The 24,656-nt window shown below is 36.9% G+C and overlaps 1 protein-coding gene across 4 annotated transcripts in view; it reads right to left on the bottom strand.

Moving 5' to 3' along the window:
- LOC137297108 (peregrin-like) overlaps positions 1 to 22,495 on the bottom strand; it is a 38,509-nt gene extending 16,014 nt beyond the window's left edge. For 3 of the 4 annotated variants that reach the window (XM_067829093.1, XM_067829094.1, XM_067829096.1), the window contains exons 1-7: positions 22,274 to 22,495; positions 20,524 to 21,208; positions 19,347 to 20,200; positions 15,808 to 15,961; positions 15,328 to 15,462; positions 10,601 to 10,729; positions 9,903 to 10,091 (exon numbers count right to left, since the gene is read on the bottom strand). In XM_067829093.1, coding sequence (XP_067685194.1) covers positions 9,903 to 10,091; positions 10,601 to 10,729; positions 15,328 to 15,462; positions 15,808 to 15,961; positions 19,347 to 20,200; positions 20,524 to 21,177 — 2,115 coding nt within the window. In that variant the 5' untranslated portion in view covers positions 21,178 to 21,208; positions 22,274 to 22,495. The remainder of the gene's footprint in view (positions 1 to 9,902; positions 10,092 to 10,600; positions 10,730 to 15,327; positions 15,463 to 15,807; positions 15,962 to 19,346; positions 20,201 to 20,523; positions 21,209 to 22,273) is intronic. The other variant, XM_067829095.1, reaches the window with a different exon arrangement.
- Between the last annotated feature and the right edge of the window lie 2,161 nt (positions 22,496 to 24,656).

Genomic DNA, 24,656 nt, shown 5'->3' with positions numbered 1-24,656 from the left:
TCATCGACTAAAAAAATGGCTAAATTGGTTTGTTTCAATTATTCTTATTAAAGTATGTTAAAAAGACAGTTAACCTTGCAAAATAACACTCATATTTAGAAATAACCCTGTTAAGGCCAGGCCAGTTTTACTTCTTGTTTTACATATCTTCCAGTCATGTTTTTTTCAAGAATAAGGAAAAAAAAATAAAAATTAACATTCCCCATTGAAAAGTAAAAGGATAGTGTTTTTAATGGCCAAAAATGTAATATTAAAAGAAAAATGTCACTGTGTTTTGCCCAATGAACACTTCATAATTTGCCAAAAGTAAAATATTTTTAGCAAGATTACTTTGACTTGAGATTTATTTCAGTTTTTCCCCCCTCCTGCCTATAGGTTTTCTGAGGACAAAAATCTGTAAAACATGAAATAAAATTGGTCTGGCATCAAAGTGCAATTTTATCCGTATTCTGAGGACAAGGGTAAGGACAAGGATGAGGAAGAGTCCGTTGGGTGGGGAGAGGTTGGTCAAGCTCACAACACCAGGTGGTCCCCTCTTCAGGTGTTCAATAATAGCAGGTAACAAAACTTGTGACACTCCACGTCAATCCGCATTTCAATTTCTAGCACACAGTATGTGATTATTGTAGCTGTATTGGGGCATAGTGAACCTCGCCTGTGTGTTCCCTCTAATTACGTCTGCTAACAATTGGTGGAGAACTGTCAGTGTACAACACATACATCAGCTCATCTGTCGCATGTACATATACCCAAAGCCATCACCTATCTCATATACAGTCAAACAAGCCATGGCATACCAGCAATGACCCAAAGGTTTCCAGTGACAGGCGATGCACTCTTCGTTGCCTCAAACAAGGCTATTCATTTCATGTGGGCAAAGACAAACTCTGCATTCTCCACCACATATATAAATATAAAAACTGAGATAATAGGCTTCAAAGAAATTAAATGCTTTGATAACTTTTTCAAGTATGCCTTGCATCATAACAGTAGCAAAAAAGATCAGACCTTTTCAGTCACTGATACTGCATAGACTTCCATAATGTTGGTATCATGACTAAACACTGATTCCAAAAATACTCAAAATCTAAGGTGTCATTTTCGTCATTCCAACACTGAAAACTGTCAAAATCACACAGGCCTATGGCTTCTGAGAACAGGCACTTGTATGACATTATTGTTGGTGTAAAATATAAATCCCAAATTTTATGCCTTGGGCGTTTAGTTTGGAATTCTTGATACAATTCGGATTTAAATCAAGAACTTACTGACTTTCATGCTCAATTTGGTAACCTGGTACCCATTTAAGGCACCTCACAAATTACTTTACTTGAGACACCAAATCTACCAGTTCAAGTGTAACAAATGACAAAAGCCCTTAAGGGTAGGACAATATTTTCTGACATTCAAGAATCCACAAAGTCTCCAAAAATATGTCTCAAGGAATTTACAGTGTTTTATGTAGCATAGATACAATGAGCCTTCATTAATGCTCCTTGAGAGTGACTGAGTAGACAAAGTGAACTGCATTGTGTTTAGGTCATGAGACGAACAGGGTCACTGCCTCCCCCACCTCATGAATAAAATCTCGTGCATTAGACTTGGGGGCAACATTTTTTGTACCCACAGATGCCCTGCACACAATGAGAATAAATCCCGATCCCAGACACAATGTCTTGGTTTAACTCTGGGAAGTTGATCTAGTCCAGAAATGTTTGATGAACAATTTCATAATGGACAAACTTTAGTCATTATACAAACATGGCTATTTGATTAAAAACTCAGGTTGATAAACATAAACTAAAATACTGACAAACCTTTCCTGTTAAATCCTGTTCCTTTAATAACATCAGTCAACACATTTTTTTTCCATCTTTAAAACATGGTTACACAGTCAACAAACAGAAAAGATAAAAGGATTAGTTTAGTGCAGTAACCATGGCGACTATTTGAGGAAATAAATTAAAGTGAACAGATGACTCCATTGCGTTGACAGAAGTTTGATGTAAAACATTAACAGCCATCCATGTAATTAAATCTAGCAACAAGCTCTTTAGATGTAAAAAGTCATTGGTCTGAGGAAAATTTACATAGATTGTACTTTCAGAAACAAGCTATCCATGCATGAATTTACAAGCTTAACAAAAAATTGTTTGATCACATAAGACTTGCAAAATATTGATCATAATGACCAAAACCAGAATGAAAGAAAGAAAGAGTGATAGAAAGATATGAGGTCCTTGTCATAACCCAAGTATTAAGTTGCTTTTTTCAATCTCCAGATATAAAAGCTACATATGCAAACTTCAAGGAAATTTGTATTTTAGCACAATGAATACACAAAGGTTGCTACAAGAAAAGGTCCAACTTACTGAGATGATGAACATGCAGTTTTATCTTACATCAAAAACTGAGCAGTTTTTTTTTAACCTTGGATAACACTGAAGAGGTCTAAAATTAAAACTCTGTGTTGATGGCACATATTCCAGAGAATGCTTCGGTGTTCCAAGTAACATGAACACATATTTTTTTCAAATTCCCAGATAAGATGTTTTACATGTTCTTCAGGTCAATGGAGCTTACAGAATCATAAATCTGACATCAAATGAATCCAGAGTCCTTGTTGTGACAAAAAGACATACAGAAATTGCTATTTCCATGTCAATGCTCTAAAAAACATCACAAGACTGGATGTGCTGAGTCCTTATTATTTTCCAAAACATTTTCATCATAGAAACCTTATTTAAGACTTGTAATGTAACTAGAATTAAAAATTCTTGGATCTTAAAATATATTCTGTTCTAATTATAAACACTGCTGCTTTGGTCATTTAGGACAGTGGGCAGCTGGCTTGCTGACACACTGACACAGATCCACTTTTGCATCGACAAGGTAAAGTGTGTTTTGGTCAGTTAGGACAATGGTCAATTAGGACAGTGGGCAGCTGGGTTGCTGACACAGTGACACTGATCCCCTATTCCATCTAAAAGATAAGTGTGTTTTGGTCAATGAGGACACAAGGAAGCTACTGTATTACAACTAGTCTCCTATCCAGAAACATGCTGGATGACAGTGTTGGATGACCGAACATGTGTGGCCAAGCAGTGACCGGTCCTCTGTGTCCAATGTTTCACCCTGGATATGTCAGATGTCAGAATAGAACACCTCCCCCATTCAGCAGCAAGAGCACCAGCAGCTTGGATTAGCCACATCCTGACTCCATGTGTCAGTGATACAAGCTGACATAGGCAGCTGATAATGGAACCCACATTTTCCCTGTGATCTCCCACTGCTTGCATAACAGCAGACAGGAAATATATGATAGTTGGATCACTGCCGGATACCAGCGTTCTTCACCTCAATGCGAGGGGCAGTCTGACCATGGGTCAAGCATGTACACTGTTGGGTCACTCGTTCAAACGTGATAGCCTATCCAGTGATAATCTCTGTAAATACTATACTACGGATTTGGTCACTGTTACCAGCTATGTAATATTACTCTTGGTCTTCATAACTAAGTACGAAACACATACATACTGCTCATGCCCAATGCTGGCAGTAGACAATAATGAACAGTATTTCCACCAACTTTTCAAACCACTGACACAGAATACAGACAGCAATGAATATTCTTAGTACGCTGCAATTTTCAACGATACTGTACTATAACCTGATCATGTTATCGCGTTTCACGGCTGTCTTTCAAAGCTGATTGTTCAGTGTTCATGCACCCACTAGTAAATCCATTCAATTTACCAACTACTTTACATATTTTGAAAAACATTTGAACTCTCCGACCATTTTTGGTATGTATACTGGGACTTTTATCGCTGTAAGTGAAAAACATCCGGAGAGCAGAAACACCACACCCTGTATCGACTGTTTACACATGCAAATTATGTAAAAAAAACATTCATCTCTCTTCAAAAACGTCATTTATTTCATGGGAATTTCATGTCTAATTGTAGAAATATTGAAGTATTCATCAGTTCAGTAACTTCTGGAATATTTTGAAACTAGCATGACACCTGCTGCCATTACATCTTGCATGAATCAAAAGTAATCCTGCGACATCTAGAAGATCATATTTTTCATGCTAGAAATATAACAGGAAGTGATGTATTATGCAACTTCACTCTTCACATGGCAGCAAACTGTATGGGTCATTTTAAGGTGGTAAAACAATATTTTGTTACGTTACTGTTACACTGTATTCAAATGAATAGTATTTCAGATGTTTTGGTTGAAAACATGATAGTATTACTGTGAATGAAATTCCCGAGATAACTTTTAATAACAAAACTATTTAGATTTGTTGCTTGTCTGAGTAAACGTCTGACAGTGTCGTCTGCTTGTATCACTTGCCATAGTATGAAAATAGCAATACCGTGATAATAGAGAGTTGCTTCAATTTCTGGGTTAAAGAAAACGATCGAGATTGCCATGATCATATTGATTGAGTTAAGATTATGTGACATATTGATTGTGACAGAAATGAAGATTAAACATCAGTTAACAGAAAATATATATAAAATGTCAAATGCCAGTCGTTCATAATCCCGAACATAAACTACCGTGATAATAGAGGGTCCAATGATAACCAGTGAAATTTGTGAAACAAGTCATCAATACATCGCTTGACTTACTCATAACTGTGACAGGTTGAATTTTTTTTGCCATCATTGTTATTGCTCGTCATCAGTTGCTACCTCACTTTTGTTAGCTTACATTTTGGCGAATGAACTTGACCCCGACCAAAAAAGATGACAGTGTCCTCTGCTTTCGAGTTGCCATGAAGGCCAGTAATAACCACTCATATCTTTCCACCAGACAAGGAGGACACGAGTTGTTGCGAATGCCTTCTAAGCCAATCAGAATCATGGAACACTGGCATGTCAAGGTTACTTTGGGGACTTCTATATATAGATCACAGGGATTTGCATGATCACTTGATATTGCTGATGTGACGTTAAATATAAACTCACACTATGATCATTATTTCCATGGTGACATGACCAAAAAGTCGGATGATTTTTTGCTCAGTGTGTTTTTAACGTATCATTGCCACCACTAGTCTAATAGCCAACTAACTGCATGCAAGTTTTACAGGTACACTGAACCAATAGTGTTTGAGATTACCAGTGCAGGCATATTTTAATCAGTAAAATACAGGTAATTACTGGTAAATGGAAACACTGATGAAAAGTGTTGTTTCAAATACTTACACAAGGCAGTTATTTTAAGGGGTATTTCTATCTCTGTGCAAATGTCTGAAAAGTATATCATCAACTTTTATATGAAGAGGATGCAGGATTTTACCTCCGTCAAATACCAGGGATAAAACAAGGAGTCCTTGGTTTCATGCACTTTAGGTGTAGACCTAGTAGCATGAACCACATTCTGTCTCAATTCTCACACAATTTCTCATAATATGATGCTGAGTAAGCGTTTCCAAAATGCCACTCTTCCAGGCAATCAGAAAAGATGTCACATACCCAAAGATAGAATAAATAAATAAATTCTGTTTTAAAATTAAACTCTTGTAGGCATCCTTGTTTGACCTATCCCTTCTTGCGTCCCCTACAAGCCATCTCTAACTTGTCAAACTTGCCACATCACACAATTTTTCAGAGCTCATCATAGCGTCAGTTCCTTCTACACTGACACAAGGGCAGCTGCCTGACTTTAATGACATAACAAGGGTAAATATTTACACTGCATCTAGGGATGAAAAATGCACATGCAGTGTTTGAAGTCAGACAAATAGAGCCACCTGTGCTGCTTCGAATCTTCTCAAATCTCATTCACCGTTTTTACAAAGCTTGGAAAGGTCTGCAGATCTGTAAACAGATCATATCTGGCCCTTTTGCTTAATTAACTGATATGTTACGATAAACAAATGTTCCATTTGGAATACTACTCTCAATTAAAACAAGGCCATGTGGAACATCAGTTTCCAGAATAGGGCTCCCCTTCTTTCCAAGCCTAAAGAGTTCCTTGCCATTCCTCTGATGTAATGCTACACAAAGAAAATACCATTTCCTTGCTTTGAAAAATTATTGTAAAGCAGAAGTGACAGCTCTTTTTGCTTCGATAGCGTATTCACTGACGTCTTGTTCTAAGATCCATAATGAACATGAACAATAATAATCATTGTTACTTTCTTTGCTACATTGTTGCTTCATGCGAAAAACATGCACTGAAAGATTTCAAAGAATTTGCAAATGGGCATGTGTGCAGCAGAAACTGTTTTCACAACAGATAGACCAGAATAACAGTTGATAAGCTTTACTGGCAAACAAGCGAATGTTCAGGTGAAAAGTGGATACATGGGCGGGAGACAGTTGTCTTTGATGTAAAACTGACTGATGATGGTTTAAGTAGTTTTCTCATGAATTCTAATCAACCTTTCCTAAAAACTGACACAATGCATGCCTGCAGTCCGCAAAAACCTTTAAATCTACTAACACAGATATTAGTCTCATTTTTAGGACAGCCCAGTGCTCTCATATGATCAAAGTACTGTCTCTGCCAGCCTTACCACACAATCCAAGTAGCCTCATAACAACAAGCATGGGTTGCTGAAGATAAATTCAAACCTGGATCTTCATGGGAAACATCATATGGATTACTTTTAGCTTCAAGACCAAGCAGAATTTTACTAGACTCCTGCTTCAGATTAGTGAATAAAATCACTCACACAATGCCAAACCTTCATCAAACAGCCGGCTGATGCTGCCAGTATCTATCTCTCTCTTTTCCAAAATAACATAGCTTGTGACTTGAGACAAGTGGCTGAAATTCACTGGGTGTATCAATATTTCATCTTTACTTACAGACTGAGAATGATTTGCCACTGTTTTTAGCACTATTTGAGCAATACCACTGAGGGGGACACCAAAAATGGGCTTCACATATTGTACCTATGCAGGAATTAAACATAGCAAGTCCTTTTACCACTGCCCATTCTTCATGCTTAAAATCTATCAGTCTGCTACATCTGCTTTGAAGCAATTACACAGTGTATCCCCTTTCTGAATGGACATACAGGAAGGATTGTATTACCTACTAATTCCAAGGATACAAGCCACAGCCAGTTTGCCTAATGTTGCCTTATGTTCATCAATTAGCTGTCATTTCAAAAGGAAAAATCTCCACTTGTGCACTTTCACTCGTAAACTTAACAATACAGGTATTTTAATTTCCAAAAAATGCTTATCATAGCTTTTCTTGGTCACTTACGTTTCTTAATAATCACATAATTGCAACAAGAACCAGTCAGCTCACAGCGCATGTACAGAAGTTTAACATTACTGCTTCAAGCATGTTCTTTGCATATTGTAACAAAGAGATAAGCTAATCCATAAGGTTTGAACCACTGCCAACCTAGACTGGTCCACAGCTCTAAAATGCCAAGGGGTTTCAGAAGCCAGGTATGGAACACTGATCAAAGTCAGCAGGGATATTGTTATCAACAGAAGACCAATGTAAATTAAATAAATGCCAAATATTTACTGATTCTTAATCCAAACCTCAAATTCCTCATGATGAAGATAATGGTATCCAAAATAGCAATAATTCAATGGATGAACATCAAACTGCAATTTCACAACCACACATCCAAGAACATTTTTTTCTTTTAAATCATACTTTCATCATTACCTATGTCAAAACTTTCTGTATTATCAATATCACGATTGAGATATGCATCAGGGCCATTCTAATCATAATGTACATCATATGACAATCTTGTGTCATGTCACAGCCCTAATATATATCTCAGCGTAGTTCCTCAAAGCATGTAATTCACAAATCTCACTTCTACCTGTTGACCTTTCTTGGTGACCATGCATCAGAAGGCCAGATGTAATTAAGTCTAGCAGGCTGTGCCTACACATAAGATTGAACCAAGGATAAGCCATTGTGATGTGACCACATGGCGGCACTATTAGCAAGTGTCAATCAATCAGTGTACTCCAAAGCCTGTCACACTTGGCCGCCTCCATCATCACCATCACCAACACATCATCATCATCATCATCATCATCATCATCGAGTTACTTATTCAAACTTCACTACTAACAAGTATATTAAGACCAAGACATGCAAATGGAAAGCTGACAGAATTATCTTAGAAATAGGTGCAGTGTTTCCGCTGACATTTATTTATCGGACACTGTGTCTGGGGATCTAAACTTTTACTGGTCATATCCTATTGCAGTCGAAATAGTTGCAGTTTTCTTATGTCAGTGGAAAATATGATTATGCTTGGCCTTGCTCTGCACTAGGTAATAGTTGCATTTACACAGGTGTTGAATAATGCCAGGGTCATCCATGGAACCCCAAGACCCATGTTATGGCGAGGGATGACTATCTGAAATTTGAAAGCGTTGTCTGCCTTTGAGCCATTTTGACATATGATTAGACAATTTGGAAAAACTTCGGCTTTCTCTGGTTCATTACAAGCTAAGTTATAATTCAACATAATAATAATTGAAATGAAAATTCCAAATCACTGATTACGTTGCACAATCACAAGATGTCAGACTGACTGTCATTATAAAGCTATTTTTAGCCTGGGTATTTCCTAAACAGAACATTTTTTTTCGACATAAAAGCACAAACAACACTGTCATTTCCCTGCCCATGATTTTTTTAATTTCAATACATGGCTATTTACCAGACACACTGTCCAGCTAGCTTTAAGTTTACCGGTCCCCAATGAATTTTACCAGCAATTATCAGGTGTATACCACATAAAGGAAACACTGTGGTGTACTGGATTTTTCAGTTTCTGCACTAGAATCTGAATGGCAACAGTTCCAAACATGTCTATTATTGACAAAGGGTAATTAAAGATCACATTACTTTTCAAGCTCTACTTAACCATATCAACAAATAATAACACAAAATCTCCCTAATGGGAATAAAATAAAATAAATAAATAAAAATTTGGTTCATTTTAGAAATGAATGTTTGCTGTCAAAATTTCATGGGTACCTTCCATTACATTTCAGCGAGGTGAATCAACATGTGGACAAAATGGTATTGGGGTCCAATGTTTTAGTTATGTTAAGACATTGTTACATCACAATAGTTTGTGTAAGGTATTATTGGTAATACAATTTTCCTATCAGTCAGGGTTTCAGATGGCACACAAGTGTGCATCCTGGGATTCTAGAACACACAAATATAGGGAACGATTGGATATGATGAGGGATACACAATGACTTTGCTAAGTATTTGATTGTTTGATTGGGAGCTGTTTAATGCATCATTTCATCCACCAGTCCATATGATCAATAACATATTCCAGGCTCTAAAGAACCATAGAAACATACAGTTCTCTACAGATTACTTCACAGGACCCTTGTATTGTCCGTGAGGACACCTAAAACTAATACCCTGATGTTTGTGAGTCGAGGTAAAACCTTGTATTAATACTTCTGAACAATTCTTCTCATGAACAATCATTCTGACTATCAACCTCTCCAGTGTTCACAAATAGTGCCTGACCCTCTGGAAAATCTGTCAGATTCGTCATCAGTCAAATAGAAGTCACCAGCCTAACAGTCCCAGTGTCTGACTGACTATTTCACTATGACTTTGTCTGAAGTTGTTATTTGCGACATGTGACACTTCTTTGCTGTTTATATAAATCTTATGTTTGTTAATAATTTCAATGCCAATTAAAAGAAATGTTAAAAATGAAATGTGTGTTTAATTTCTACAGAATGGATCCTGTGAAACTTGGTCATGTTACTAAGAAACACCTTTCGTGAACACTGCTTCTCCAGCCAGCGAGAGTGTACTCAGCTTTTATGAACAATATGCACTGCAGCCTAGAAGCAGGTTGGCATTTCCTATCTGTACAGCTATGACAAGTATGCAACAGAACCTACCTGATCCCTCAGCTTCACTGCCGCCTTGTAGAACATGGTGTCTTTGGCATTGTACGTCAGACAGTTGTGCACTATCAGCTCAAAATCACTTTCAAACTCATCCACACTTGTGTAGAAGTGACCATCAACTCTCTTACGCATTGTTTGAAAATCCATTGGCTTGTCAATGTACTCCAAATAATCAGGAACCTGTTGAGAAAATTGTATTTCATTATACATACAGATATGGAGAAATAGTTTCATATGCTCCAAGTAATCACACTGCAATTACGTCATCAAGCAAACAGCAGGTTGTCTGTGTAAATGGAGCCATTTGCACAAGTTTCAAACAAACATCTGACAGGGATTTATGATGGAATAATTTGCTTTTCTTTCTCCCCAATCAGAGAATCCTGAATATTTGAGAAACAGAAAATCCATGCAATAAATCAAGGAAATATGAACGCCAGACATTCTTATGAACACAAATGCTTAATCAATGCTCACAATTAACCTAAAAGAAAAAAGGTCTTTAATAAATTACCATAGTTAGGTCTCTGTGTATTCAATTGATAACAGTCTTCATGAGCCCTATTTAACTCTGACAGTGTATGTAAACTACAAACTGGGAATCGTTAACCACTTCTGTCAGACCCTTCATAATGTCAACCAGTGAAGAGATCTGAGAAGCGCTGAAGTTATACATGTTTAGCTCCTACCTCTTTGAGAGACACCGGTTCTGCAAATATACTGGTGGTGTCTCTTTCTTCCAACTGCTCTAAGGTTTGTCGGAGAAGCAACACAAACGGCTGAAGTTGATATTCTGTGGCAAGCTGGTGGAATCGAATCTGAAACAAAACCCTTTCATTAACATACATCATTTGCTCCAACTGTCAATCACAATTCAGTCTACAAACAGAAGTTCATTATTGTTGGCGATGTATGTCAACAGAACTGTCAGATTCAATATCCATTTAGGTATCAACCACGCTTTCTTGGGTTACAAACATAAATGAGTGAAGCAAGAGAAAACTTAACTCTGTCACAGTCACAGTAACAGCTTTGTCTTCATCAGCAAGTAAGTCTGTAAGTGTTTTAATAAGTCTGTATATATGTAAAATTAAAGATGACAGTAAATGGATTCTCAGCAGGAGTGTTTCGATTCACTTGTGTACTCTGTAGATGTTAATTCACTTGTATTTGGTGTATTTTATTAAAGTGAGACATGCAAAAATATAGTAATATAAGTAAATGAGATCATAGTAAACATTCTTCTGTATTTAACATTACTCTGGTCATGGTCATTGTCATGGCAAATTACAGGAAAGAATATATTTTGTATTGTTTCACTGGACAATACATCATCTAAAGAAGAATTACATTTGTTAGCTAATATTCAAATTTGTTTTCAATTTTATATAAGTAACGCAATCACTTCACACTGGATCTGTGCACCTCTAGTCCTTAGAAAACAAAATACTTGGGGGTTCACCTGATTCATATACAACTACAGACCTACCCAAACTACCATAGGAAACTCAAGAAAAGATACCAATCATTCAGTTATTTCAAGTGCTATGAAATAACCTTGTACCTTATCAGTAAATTCCAATCCAGTTCTCCACTTGTAAACTCATTATTGCTACACAATGGTCACACTGATACCAAGTGTTCACTGATAACCAAGGTAAGATGATCCACAGACAGACAGTATCAAAGCCAGTAATCTTCAGACATGATGGACTCACTCCAAGTCTATGTAATCTAATTAGGACTACATATTGTGAAGATGACAGGACAGACATAATATCCTGTTATTCTCACGTCACTGTCGTTAATCCCTGTTTTCTGTACCTTTGTTTTCTGTACCAAGAAATGTTGATGAAGATGTACACATATTTTCTATCCAATTCGTGTTTTTCAGTATCTTTGTAGCAATATCTTATTGGGGCCACTGGGAAGTTTGGCTTGACCTCATTGGTAACAGTTACAGATTCAGTATGTCATCATTCAGGGGTTCAAAAATCTCCTCGCCAGACGCCGGGGCCAACCAGTTTTCATGTTGGGCATTCAAATAATGACATCTTACTTGCCCATGGGCTACTAGACAATTTCCACTTATGGCTTCAAACTGTAAATAATGTTGGATTTCATTTCATATCTGCTTATAATGTAGCTTTTAAATTCTGCATTATTAATAAAATAGTTATCGTCCTTTGAAATTTATCACTCTTTGATAAATAAGTCCAGTAAACATCAACATCAATTAGTGTCTTAAAGTCATGGCAAGTGGGAAATTACTCAGGACAAGTTACTTTCTTGATGTCACTTGTGCTGTGGCAAGTGGCTTTTACAAAACTTTTGAACTCATATCATTCAATTACTCCAGCAGACAGCCTAAGTAAACTTATCCTCAGTACATTTCGTAACACTCCACTACTGAGTCTAACAAAGCCTTATGGGAGGTCGCGTCAGGTAACCTTTGAGATTGAACAATAAGAACACAGCTTACCAAATCGCTAAAATGCACATTCGCACATACCTTTTGAACTTTTTATCTCGAAAAGGTTCGTACCCGAATGATTCCGAATGCTACTTAGTGTACGCTCACTTCCGGGTGATGCACATGGCGTACGTACAACCATGACAACGGTGAGTAAACAGGTGCTGAAAATATTGTTTTTGGCAATATTCAAGGATGTTATCTTATAGCTATTAGCTAATGGTAACCATGTGTACAGAAACCCCAAAGCGTATATACTGCAGGTCAATTAACTGTGCTATATGCAGATTTTTGTTTGTGAAGTGATCGGTGTCTGTGACCTGAGTGTTTTGAAAGCCCCTCCGACCCCTCAATAGTAGCTGTTGTCTGACTGGTTAAATCTATTTAACCGTCTTGCGTCTGACTGGACGGTCATTGGTCGTTCAAAGGTTACCTGACGTGACCTTCTACTAGGTTTTGTTAAGACTCAGTGGTGGAGTGTAACGAAATACACTGAGGCAAAGTTAACTTAGACTGTCAAGCAGATAGATTAGGACCTCAGAAATTCTATAATTTAGAACAAGAACATCTGATGCAAATGTAAGACAGGGACAGAAAAAATGTTTTTGGTGGTGTTTACTTCAAAGCCTAGAGAGAACATTTCAGTGACAGACATATTAAGTTGATCAACATTTATTTCAAAATTATTCTCTATGAGTTATCACATTTTTTCAGTGATGGCTTTCTCTTAAGATAAAACTCGCAGATCACATACTGCAAGCATGACCTCTGAAAACTATGTGCCTGTACACATCAGCCATATGAAGAACCGACAGCTGAAAATCACAACCTGGTCAATGAACCTAATTTTTCCTTTCAGAGATTACACACACAAGGACATGAACAGAGTGAATACTTGGGGCAGTTACTACACTTCAAATGAACTGACATCCTCATAATTGCAAATACCAAGCAGAGATTGGGAAAGAGAACTTTGACAATGGGCTGTTTTCAGGATTATTAGCCATATTCTGAATACAGAATGGGAAACCCCCCTTTTATCAATAGTAAACTTCAAAATTTTAATGGGCCATTTTTCATTCTAATGTGCAAAATGGCCCATGCCTTTCCCAATCCATGACCAGGGTCAAAAATGGCTGCGGACGTTCTGCCATGAAATGTGACCTACTGAAAGTGTCTTACATCTTAATTCTTATTCCAGCTACATCAAATCAACTTACATGTTACTGAGTCAAACCTGTGGCTGAATGATGATTCACACCGTCAATGTATGGTCAGCTTGTCTGACATAGTAACCATGTCTGGGTTTGACATTCACTTGCTTGCTCACACCAACAAAATTCACAAGTGACATTTCCTTCTGGTCTATTGCTGTTAACAATAGATATATAGCAACTCTGAGGATATTTTTTGAAGACTTTTGAAAATAAGAATTGATTTTCAGGGCCAGCAATCCTCACATGTATATTTATTAGACAACCATGAAATTCTGGAACCTATTCTAACCAAGTCTCTACATCTTGACAACATGCACAAATTTTGATCTCATGGAACTGACAAGTTTATGCTTCAGAGCTTCTGCTTGTGACAGCAAATTATTCATAGAAATACAACTGGCTAGTCCATTGGCCCAACTCTCCATGAGATGCTATTTGCTTCAGTACCCACACCGGTCAAGTCAAGGGCACATGCTAATTACAGTAATTAAAACCAGGCTTAAAACTCATTCACTGGAAGAGGCTTCACTTGTAACAACAAAGATTACTGAGTCCAGTTTCGAAGTGATTGTTACCAATCATCAATGGAGCAGAAGAAATCCACTCTGGCAGGTTTCCAAATTTTGTACCACCTCTGCAGGGTACAGAAGGCATATACACTGCACTAATTACAATGGCACACAAATACTCATATTGTTTATTGCGTGATTACAAATCAGTGCCCATTATCAAGCTCCCACACATGGCAGTAATCACTGAAAGCGTTCTTTACTTAGCAACAAGCTCTCAGTAATTACATCTGATTTCTAATGCAGTGAAATGGTCAAACATTTGCAAAAAATAAATAATCTGATAAAACTTCAACAAAATTCATTGATCATGCAAATTGGGTGCCATTTTCCCAGTATTCCAAATGCTATTTCTGACTTTCAGCGATTATGAACATTGCAATCTGCAGAATTTTTTTAATCTACTTGTTCACACTTGGGTTTCAACATCACTTCCAGTTAATCATAAGAAACTTTAAACCCTGGTCTGAAGTCTGAGTCTAGTCAAACTTCTTCAGGTCAGGTAAAATAAGTTCATGCTAGTCCAAATGCTGAACTATGATCTACTTATAATAATTCAAAGCCCACAAATTTTCAAAAACACTCAGTTTATGTCACAGTGACACTGAAATACTAGTACTGAACATGAATTTTACAATTCATTCTGTTTTGAGTTGGAAGGTTTCTAACTGTCTCAGACAGTAATGTTGCATCCATATCGAGCCTGGGCCCAACAAACTAGCAACAGATATGAGAAACGGCTGAAGCCTTCTGGATATTAGAAGATACTAGCAACAAAAAGCCCAACCAAACAATCTAAAGTAGTCGCCTCATACAACAAAGAGATACTGGTCTAGTTCACCTCCTGACTGTGACCCTTAATTTTCGTAGCTTATGCATCAAAGTCATATCAGAAGACACCTGACTTCAGCAACTTATCTGTTTCAGTTCTGTCTTGCAAACTGTCGACACAAAAAGCAGTAAATATACATATAATGATTCTGACGTCCAAGTCTGGGCTAGTAATCTTCAAGGTTGATAAATTACAACATTTGTTCCAGTGAACTTTTTTATCTCCTTGTCAGGCTGCCACACTGACTTTTGACTTCCTAGTGCATTCTAGAAGAAAGGTGTAAGCTGAAATGAAACCACAAAGCATGCTAGATTTACAAACATACCTGTTCTCTTTTTAATTTTTCTCTCTTGCGAATTAATTCCACTAGTAATCTCGCTTTCTCCAGATCTTGCCTCAATCTCTGCCAGTACTTAAGTTGCTCACGAAGCGCATTGCTCTGCTTATCATTTTTTGATTGCTGAAAAAAGAAAAATTTGTTTCCATAAATTGATAAAGGTGCAAAAATATCAGACACTTTTAGAAAAAGTATATTTGAAATCTTGATCAAAAGTTAGTTTTCACCCATTTTGAATTTAAATAACAAGACCGGGCCCAGTTTAAAAATCTATCTTAGCAGTAAGATTATCATAATTCCAAAACTTTAACAAAAGCCCTCAAATTAACGAAGGTCACTTTGTTGAACAGAGTTCAGAAAAGCAATCCTAAAGCTAAGACTATCTGAAGCCTATGCTGACACACCATTTTCTTATGCTAAGATAACTAACCAGTTTGTTTAGTGAAAGCAGTATGACCAATGACTTACATGTTCCTTGTTGCGTGTCATATGATTAGATTGTAACCTTCTGAGCAATGGCACTCCAAAGCGGGACTGTCTCTTTAGAGTCCAGTAGCTGAGCAGACGCTTGAGAAATTGATCCTTCTTCTGAAGAGACACCAGACTAGAAATCCGAGTTAACCTGGACAAAACAGAAGCAGTACTAACATTGGTTTATTAAAAAATTCTTGCTCATACTTTTCGTTCACTATCATTTCATAACTAGACAATGTTCAAAATTGTGAAGGATCTTTGAGATTTACTGTGAGAGAAATGCTATGAAATATTTTGATGATCAACTGTCAAAACGCTCAACTTTATACAAATCAGAAACCAATTGCTTCAGTAACTGATCTACCAGAAGCCAACAGCAGGAATAAACTTCTCTAATATGAGAAATTTAATACATTCGCTATGTTCAGACTGTACCAGTGCAGGTCAAGTATTGCTTGTTCAGGTAAGTTCTGTTTTCAGGCTGCACCGTTGGAGCTAACATTTCCTCCACAAGAGCATGGCAGCAGTTCACTACCATTTATTTCCCGTACAAGATAAGTTAATTCTACTGTTGGCTTCAGGCAAATCAGTTACTGAAATAAAGACTGTAAATAAGTCTTTCATGCTCATTAATCTGTTGAAAGAACACATTCTGTACATGATCTTCTGACATTTCATGATTCTGCCAAACAGTGATGAAGCGGGAAAGAGCAATTTATGAATGAAATTATCAGTTGGTAAAACAACCATTTCAAAAAAAATCCAAAAGACATTCAGTATTGTGAGCAGTTCTGGAAAACATTAAATCAGTCTGCTGATAAAGAAACATATGTCGTCAATAATAGCAACAGTACTGTTGAAAACATGGTGCAACCAGTATATTTTGATGGCATAACTGAATTCAATAGGTTGCATCTTGTGCAGATAGTGAAAAATGATGACATCATGTGCTGCAGTAGTACATGTAAAATAATATTGATAAAACAATACAGTAAGGGTTGAAAAATCCCATCGCCTAACGCTTGGGACAAGTAAGTTTTCATGTCGGGCAATCAAATAATGGTATCTTACTTGTCTGTGGACAATTAGATAACTACCACTTATGGTTTCAAACTGCAAATAACCTTGGATTTCATTTCATATCTGTTCATAATGAAGCTATTAAAGTTCGCAAGAATAATAAAGTAGAGAGTGAAATTATCACTCTTCGAAAAATAGTCCAATAAACATTAACATCACGCATTGTGTCATAAAATCAGTGCAAGTGGAAAATTAGTCAGGACAAGTTACTTTCTTGAAGTCACTGTGGGAAGTGGCTTTTCAAAATAATTTTGAACCCTTGTACAGCAAGGTCACGATACATAAGTAGCAATATGATACGTATCTCAATACACACGCTTTGGCCAAATTACATGAAAACATTATGAATACAGACATATTTCACAGCAGGCTTAAAATGAAAAGCTTCCTGTCAACTCATGCTCATTGAAGCTATGCCAATTAATATCTTAAAATTCTATTCTATTTCCAACATATTTTGCAACAGCTGACACAAAACAGCTAGGCGGTCACTAAGCCAATAATAAGGAAATAGTTTCAAGTGTATCATCTTTTAGCACTACAGAGAAACAATTTCATACATCGCACTGACGCACGAAGCACCAACAGGAAAGAGACTTTTTTCGCCTTATGAAATAAGCACGTTTGCTGAGGACAAAATGATAGACCACTGGCTGGATCTAATTGTAGCCCTGTTACAGCATATCAATCTAATCTTCCAATAAATTTTTAACATATATTAAGATCAGGACAAGGACCCATGATTCTCTCTCAAGTTTCATTTTAACACTGAATCCATAGGCTTGATGGTAACATTAAGTCAAAGCCAAAATTAACCATGGTCTCCATCTAACATGAAAACAACACATGAATACTACACAGGTTCCATAGGGATTATTTTCTAAAAAAAATTATGGTCATTTAAAATATTCTGGAGATCTCTTAGGAAGCAGGGATTCTATCTCAACAGGGTTTCACTATGTAAGACCAGGCACAAAATATCTAACAGATTGGAATACAGATATTATAAAAGTATTTTACTGGAAGCCAGAGCCAAAGAAGTTGAAGACTATTTTCCTGTCCGAAGCAGTAGTTTAGCAAAGAATGTGTACTTCTTAAAATATTAACCTGGTTAGGAGTGAGTGAGTGAGTGAGTTTAGTTTTACGTCGCACTTAGCAATATTCCAGCTATATGGCGACAGTCTGTAAATAATCAAGTCTGGACCATACAATCCAGTGATCAATAACATGAGCATCGATCTGCGCAATGGGGAACCGATGACATGTGTCAACCAAGTCAGCTAGTCTGACCACCCGATCCCGTTAGTCGCCTCTTACGACAAGCATAGTCACCTTTTATGGCAAGCATGGGTTGCTGAAGGCCTATTCTACCCCGGGACCTTCACAGGTCACCTGGTTAGGAAGAAAGTGTATAAGAATGTTTTTTATCATTTCCTTCAGTATAGAGCATCATAAATTTGGTACTGACAAACCGAGAAAAATTATCAAGATAAATATGAACTTTTGACTACAAGCCAGTATCTTTGCTAACTAAACTACAATTCAAGAAATTTATTTTGTGTAATGGGTTCTGCCTGTTCTTTTATGAGTATTACTGTTACTGTATGCTCTACAATAACTCAGCTGTATGGTGGATGCCTGTAAATACACAAGCTTCAACCAGATAATCCAGTGATTGTCACTTACGCATCAAGCTATGCCTATATGATGATAAGCATCAACCATGTCAAACATCTTGGCTATCCAATCCTGTTTGTTGCCTTGTATGTCAAACATTTGATGTTGAAGACCAATTCATAACTAAAGCAGAGGGTTTTAATGATACTCAAAAAATACTTGATAACCAAATGCTTATGCTGACATCTTGTCTTGAAATAATCTGTCTACAGCTTGGTGCTGGGCAATGTTGACATGTAATATAATTGACTTTTGCCCTCCTTTGTAACTTTAACCCATGAAGATCTGGGTTATAACTGACCTTCAGCATTTAACCCATACTTGTTGTAAGAGGCAACTAATGGGATCAGGTAGTCAGGCTCACGTACTTAGTTGAATTGTGTCATCGTATCCCAATAGCATAGATCAATACTCATGTTGTTGATTACTGAGGCATAAAACTAAACTTAATCACTTAGTAACTTTATCTATAAATGTCAACGACATTAATCATAACAAAATGGTTTTGTCCATTTGTCAGTCAAAGGCAAAGTTTTGATAAATTCAATATAATAAACAAAACTGTTATTTCAAATATGATCTAAAAGCAATAAAGCAATGATCAGGAAGAGTCATTTGCCTCGCAGTTTTGATCAATTTAATTAGAATGACTTCTGATATAACATGAAACTGGAACCAACTCAAAATTTAAGATCTCCAAAGAATCAATAAAGCAGCAATTATAAGCAGTGCAAAATTACTTTTTACAGAATGTTCACATAAATATTAATCCTTACCTCGACTGTGGAATAATTGGTATGGACACAACTGGCACAGCATTGCGTTTCTCTGCTAAAATTTTCCTTGCTTTTCTCATCTTGATTCTCGATTTTTCTTTTGCCTTTTTAGCAGACACAGACTTGTCTTCATCTGCTAAATGAGGGGTACAGTCCGAGTCCGCAGGCGTGTGCACATCACAGTATGCTGTCTTTCTGACTCCATTTGTCGTTCCGTTTGGTCCACATTCCCGAACAGGCTCTATTTTCATGAAGAGTCCTGCTTGTTGGGCACAAGTCACATGAAATGCTGTGTAACAATTTGTCTTGTGACACTGAATACATGCCCCAGAACCTCTCTGCTTGCAAATGTAACAAGTCAATTTCTTTCGGGCAGCTGGAATCCTGTCTATACTGTCAATGGGCTCGAGAAATACTGTGTTGGCAAAACCCACTTCTGGAATCCAGAGAGCACAAACCACATGGGCCCAACGTCCATCTTCCGTCTGCTTGAAAGCACCTCCCTTGTTGGGACACAGACAGCAGTCAACTGCTCGCGATGGGGACTGCAAGCAGCGCCGACACAACCACTGTCCTTCTGGAATGTAGGGTACACCATAGCACTCCTGATGAACTGCTAAGTTACACATGTCACAGAAGAGAATCACATTGCTATTCTGGCATTCGCCATCCATACATATTGAGCACACAGCATCTTCATCAATGGAGGGATTCGGATCTTTTCCTGAGCTTTGACTTTGGAAGTAAGCTTCTTTTTCAAACCTATCCATAAGTGTTTCAAACACTTCCTGTGAAACCGTTTGTATTCCATCTGTATCTCTCTTATCATTCAGAATCTCAAGCCATGCATGATCCTGAAAAAAATTGATAGTTCACCAGTTAACAAAATGAATATTCAATGACTCTTGTGAAAGAAGACACTAAAATGAAAATTAAGTTTCAAATTGTTGATAGAAGAGCATAATCCAGTTCTTTTGTTCTCTAACAAAATCACATGGCAGGAAAAAATAGAAACTATTAAAACAAACCTATGGCATCAACCCCAGTATGAACCAATAATTAGAAAGATAATCATGCTCATCACTATTTAAGCATGGGTAGGAGAAACTGACAAATTGTTTGTGTGTATTTTAGCAATGTATAAACAAAATGTTGTCACTGATGTTTTGATAATTACCTCTTCATCCATGTCATATTCTACTTCCTCATCCAACTCATCCGATGATTTCTCCATATAACGATAGTAGGAAGATGTTCGCTGTGGAGGCCCAGATGGTTTGATATAATCATCTAATACTTTAACTTGTGCTTCAGGAAGTTTGACTGTATTATTTGAGATCACAGTACCATTTTCCTTTTTCTTGTTATTGTCTGAACTTTTCCCACCTTTGAGCGGTGACTTTTCTGCTTTTTCTTCTTTTTCAGTATTGTGCTGATTATCAATCTCATCCTGTGAAATTATTTCTAAAGGTTCATAAATATCTATTCTGTGGATTCTCCCTTCAAGATCAATTTCTACAAGTCTTTGAGCTTCTGCGTAAGTCAAAGTCTCTCGTGTTGGTGATCGGAAAAACTCAGGTGGTGTAGGTGACCGGCGATTTTGCCGATGATGCCACTTTGCCAATTTCTTTTTTGTCTTCTTGACAGATGCTGGTGATGGCACATTCTCTGGATTGTCATGATCATAGTTGTACAGATGGAACTGAATGCCCGAGAAGCTCTTGTACACCTTACCACAACTATCAACAGGACACTTGTAAGGTGGCTTAGTGGCCCGTAAATTTTGGCAAAATATTTTCACATCAAAGTTTAAATCAACTTTTGGTTCCATGTTTTCCTGGAGTTTCTATCTAATGCTTTTGCTGAAAAATAAAATAAAAGAATGATTAGGTGAAAAAAGGAGCATAACAGATGTTTTACTGATTACTGTATGATGCATACATAAACTGTTAAACATGTATTTCTGTTGAGTATGATGTGATAATTACGAACATCATGTGTCTGGATGTTTGTATATAAGGTGCGTGAAGGTGACTGTAAGTGAGGGAAAAATACACTTGGATTGATGTGCACATATGGCAGATAAAGACACACTAAAAATACTGAAAAATCTAATTTCTTAAATTTGGGTTTCAAAAGTATTATTACAAAAGTGGGAAAAAGTTGTCTGTACCCTCTCTTTTTTATAATAAATTTCCTCTACAGTGAGTCATTGCCCGACATAATATTCAAACACTGAAATAAATCACTGATTGTTTAATACACCTGTTCCTAGTTTATTGAATGTGCATTTGAGGTATGCGATGGGGGTGGGGCTACAGTGGGAAATTTTACCCAAAATGACTAAACAATTCACGCACCTGTTTATCAGCACGGTACGTCTACTTTGTACATGTACTGAAACTTAGTGTGAGCTTACACTCGTGAACAAACGCACAAGCATTCTTTACACCACAAAATAACAAGTAAAGATAGGCAACATCACATGCATGACAACAGCCGTGTTTTTGTTGTTTCAGTAGTTGATTCGGGAGGATATCATGCTACAATACGCTTGAAATCAAAATCGTCAACTTAACATGATGCCACTAGCAAATCAGGTGACATACTTTATCCATGAGATCAGCGCAAGCTCTTTGTGACCCGCGCGTTCTGTTGGCTTCGCTGTGAAACAGCCGGCCATTGCTAAACAGGAAGTGACTCGACCTAATAAAATATGCATCATGGCGTCCAACTTCCTTCCCAACTGATTATTTCTTTTTATTTCTCCAATTCAAAATTATGATAATGAACTACAAACTAAAACCTACATGCAAGTACTCTGACACTAAGAAAACAAATCTTGCTAATCTTTTATGATCGCCGGAATCAACAAAGCGCATACAAGCGAAATCAGTAAACAGTCAACTGCAGACAAAGATACTCACGAGGTTTGCTTGAAAAACATTTGAAATCGTGAAGACATTGATGAGTTAGAGGTCCAAATGTTTAGAATTTGCACCTCCAATCACTGATTTATGAATCTGCTAGTGTTCAAGCCATATTTTCCTTTTGAAAATGAACACAAAATACATAGAATTACAAATATGAGTCCATCTCCCAACACGGCGTCCTGTTGGCTTCGAATTTTGCGCATGCGCTCATTGAGTGAGTCTGCCCATATTCCGTGACATCCGGTAAGGCGGGAAGTTGGGTTGCCTTGTTGCCTGCCTGCCATCTGTTTCTTAATATAATTTCAAACCTGTCGCCTGAAACTTACGCAGTTGAATATATAGTCGAAAATACCATTTTGTTCAATGTTATGGTTGCACTCACTAACTTAGGTACGTTTGTTTGAGGGTTGATATGCATTAAGTTCATTTGAAAATGGCATGGATCAAGAGTCTACGTACTGGATTCATACTGAAACCAATTTTTTTTAAAATAATTAAAGTTCAACGGAAAGAGGTGATTCAGGTAAATGTGACATTGCACTGGGACGTTTTGAATGTTATGTCAGTCACGTATTCTAAAAACACACTATAGACATATGTAGGTCTATTTCATAGTCTAAAAACTCATTTGCATAATAAATTGTTCCCTAAAAGACGAAGTTACAAATAAACAAAAAACAAACAGAAAAGAAAAAAACAGGAACCTCAAAAATAGAGGGGTTTGAAATGGAAAAAAAATCCAACATACATAATCGCTGCCTTTGTCAAGGAACTATACAAAAATCCTTTAGATCTACATATGCTTCACAAAATAACGTAGGCTACGTTTTGGTGTGTGCCCTAATTTCCAGTTCTTGTTCCCATTTTAAGGCAGCCTGTATGACAGCAGTATATAAAGTATTAGTGTTTTCAATCACTTAAGCGAGCAGACTAAATGAGCGATGCACGATCAGATGTATGTTCCACATTTAACCTCTTCGCCATTAGCCTATTTGGTATTCATGCGTTAATATTTGAGAGAGGGAAGAAGGGCTGGGGTGGGGGGCAAAAGTGGGGAAAGCGTCTGGGTCAAGGGGTTGCTTGTACCCACTCCTGTGACCAGAGACTAATTACTTAATTACAGGTACAGCACGCGCTTATTCCCACGTTAATGATCCATACCCGAATATACATGAGGGTCATTTCAAGTCCGTTTGAGTTTCAATTTGTAAATTCATTTAATGCTTTAGCTTACATGGATAATTCCTTACAAACCGTGTAAAATATCGCTTCGCGTATATTATCATTTATAATAGACAATAGACATTAGACAATGCAATAAATTATATGTATGTATGTATGTATGTATGTATGTATGTATGTATGTATGTATGTATGTATGTATGTATGTATGTATGGTTATGGTTATATATAGTTACAAATATTCACATAAAGGTATACTCAAAACTATCGCTGGAATATTGCTGAGTGCGGCGTAAAATTAATCTCATTCTCTCAAATCTATTAATCATCCTGGTGGTGTTTTGTTCACGAAATACACAGCATGTCCAAATTGTATGCAAGATGGTTTGAAAACGTGTTAATTAGTTGATTGTTGAATAAGCATTTCTTAATGAGGTGACGATCCGTTATGGTCTGCGTGTTTAATTAAACGGTTGTAGACTTTAAATTGACTGTTTTCTAAACAGATTACTTGGTGTTTGTATGGCTGATTGTTATGTCATATGTTTAGTTATAGTTAATTGCTTGTCTGACTGTTTGATCACATAAACACGTACTACAATCTGTACTTTACTAAGAACATGTAATCCCCATAATGGCATGTGTTACAACTGATTGCTTGGTTCTTTTGTTGGAGACGTTGATTAGTTAATTGAACAATTATTCATTGATGATGTAGAATTAGTTACATGTTGAGATGCAAATGCTGATACCGAAAAATGTAAACTCCTTCCCTGACAACAGATACGCAGCCTGCATGTTATCTATACGGATTTTGACATTTTGTTGTAAAGGTCTTGTTTAACCTATAAACACGCTCTCTCACTGCTGTTGTCAACCAAATATGGACAATGATAATATGAGCTGTTATATCCAGTCATCTGAAAATGAACATTTATTCTGAACGTAGAATATAAACGAGAAAAATAACGAAGTGTCTTTTAACAATAAAATTAATTTTCGTTCGCATGGATGAATATATAGTATAACAGTAATTTCTTTGTTACATAAGCTAACACATCATTGCAGAATCTGGAAATGTTGATCTATGTCGCTATGAGATTAACAAAAAGAATGTTGTTCCAGACAAGAATTTGTAAATGACAACTAATTGCTCATGTGATGTCTTGATGTACTACATGCCGGTGGCAATTTC

Source organism: Haliotis asinina, chromosome 9 (genome assembly GCF_037392515.1).
Source record: "Haliotis asinina isolate JCU_RB_2024 chromosome 9, JCU_Hal_asi_v2, whole genome shotgun sequence".
In the NCBI taxonomy this organism is placed as follows: Eukaryota; Metazoa; Mollusca; class Gastropoda; order Lepetellida; family Haliotidae; genus Haliotis; species Haliotis asinina.
The sequence above is the reverse complement of the archived record's forward strand: the minus strand, read 5'-3'. Positions and strand labels throughout refer to the sequence as shown.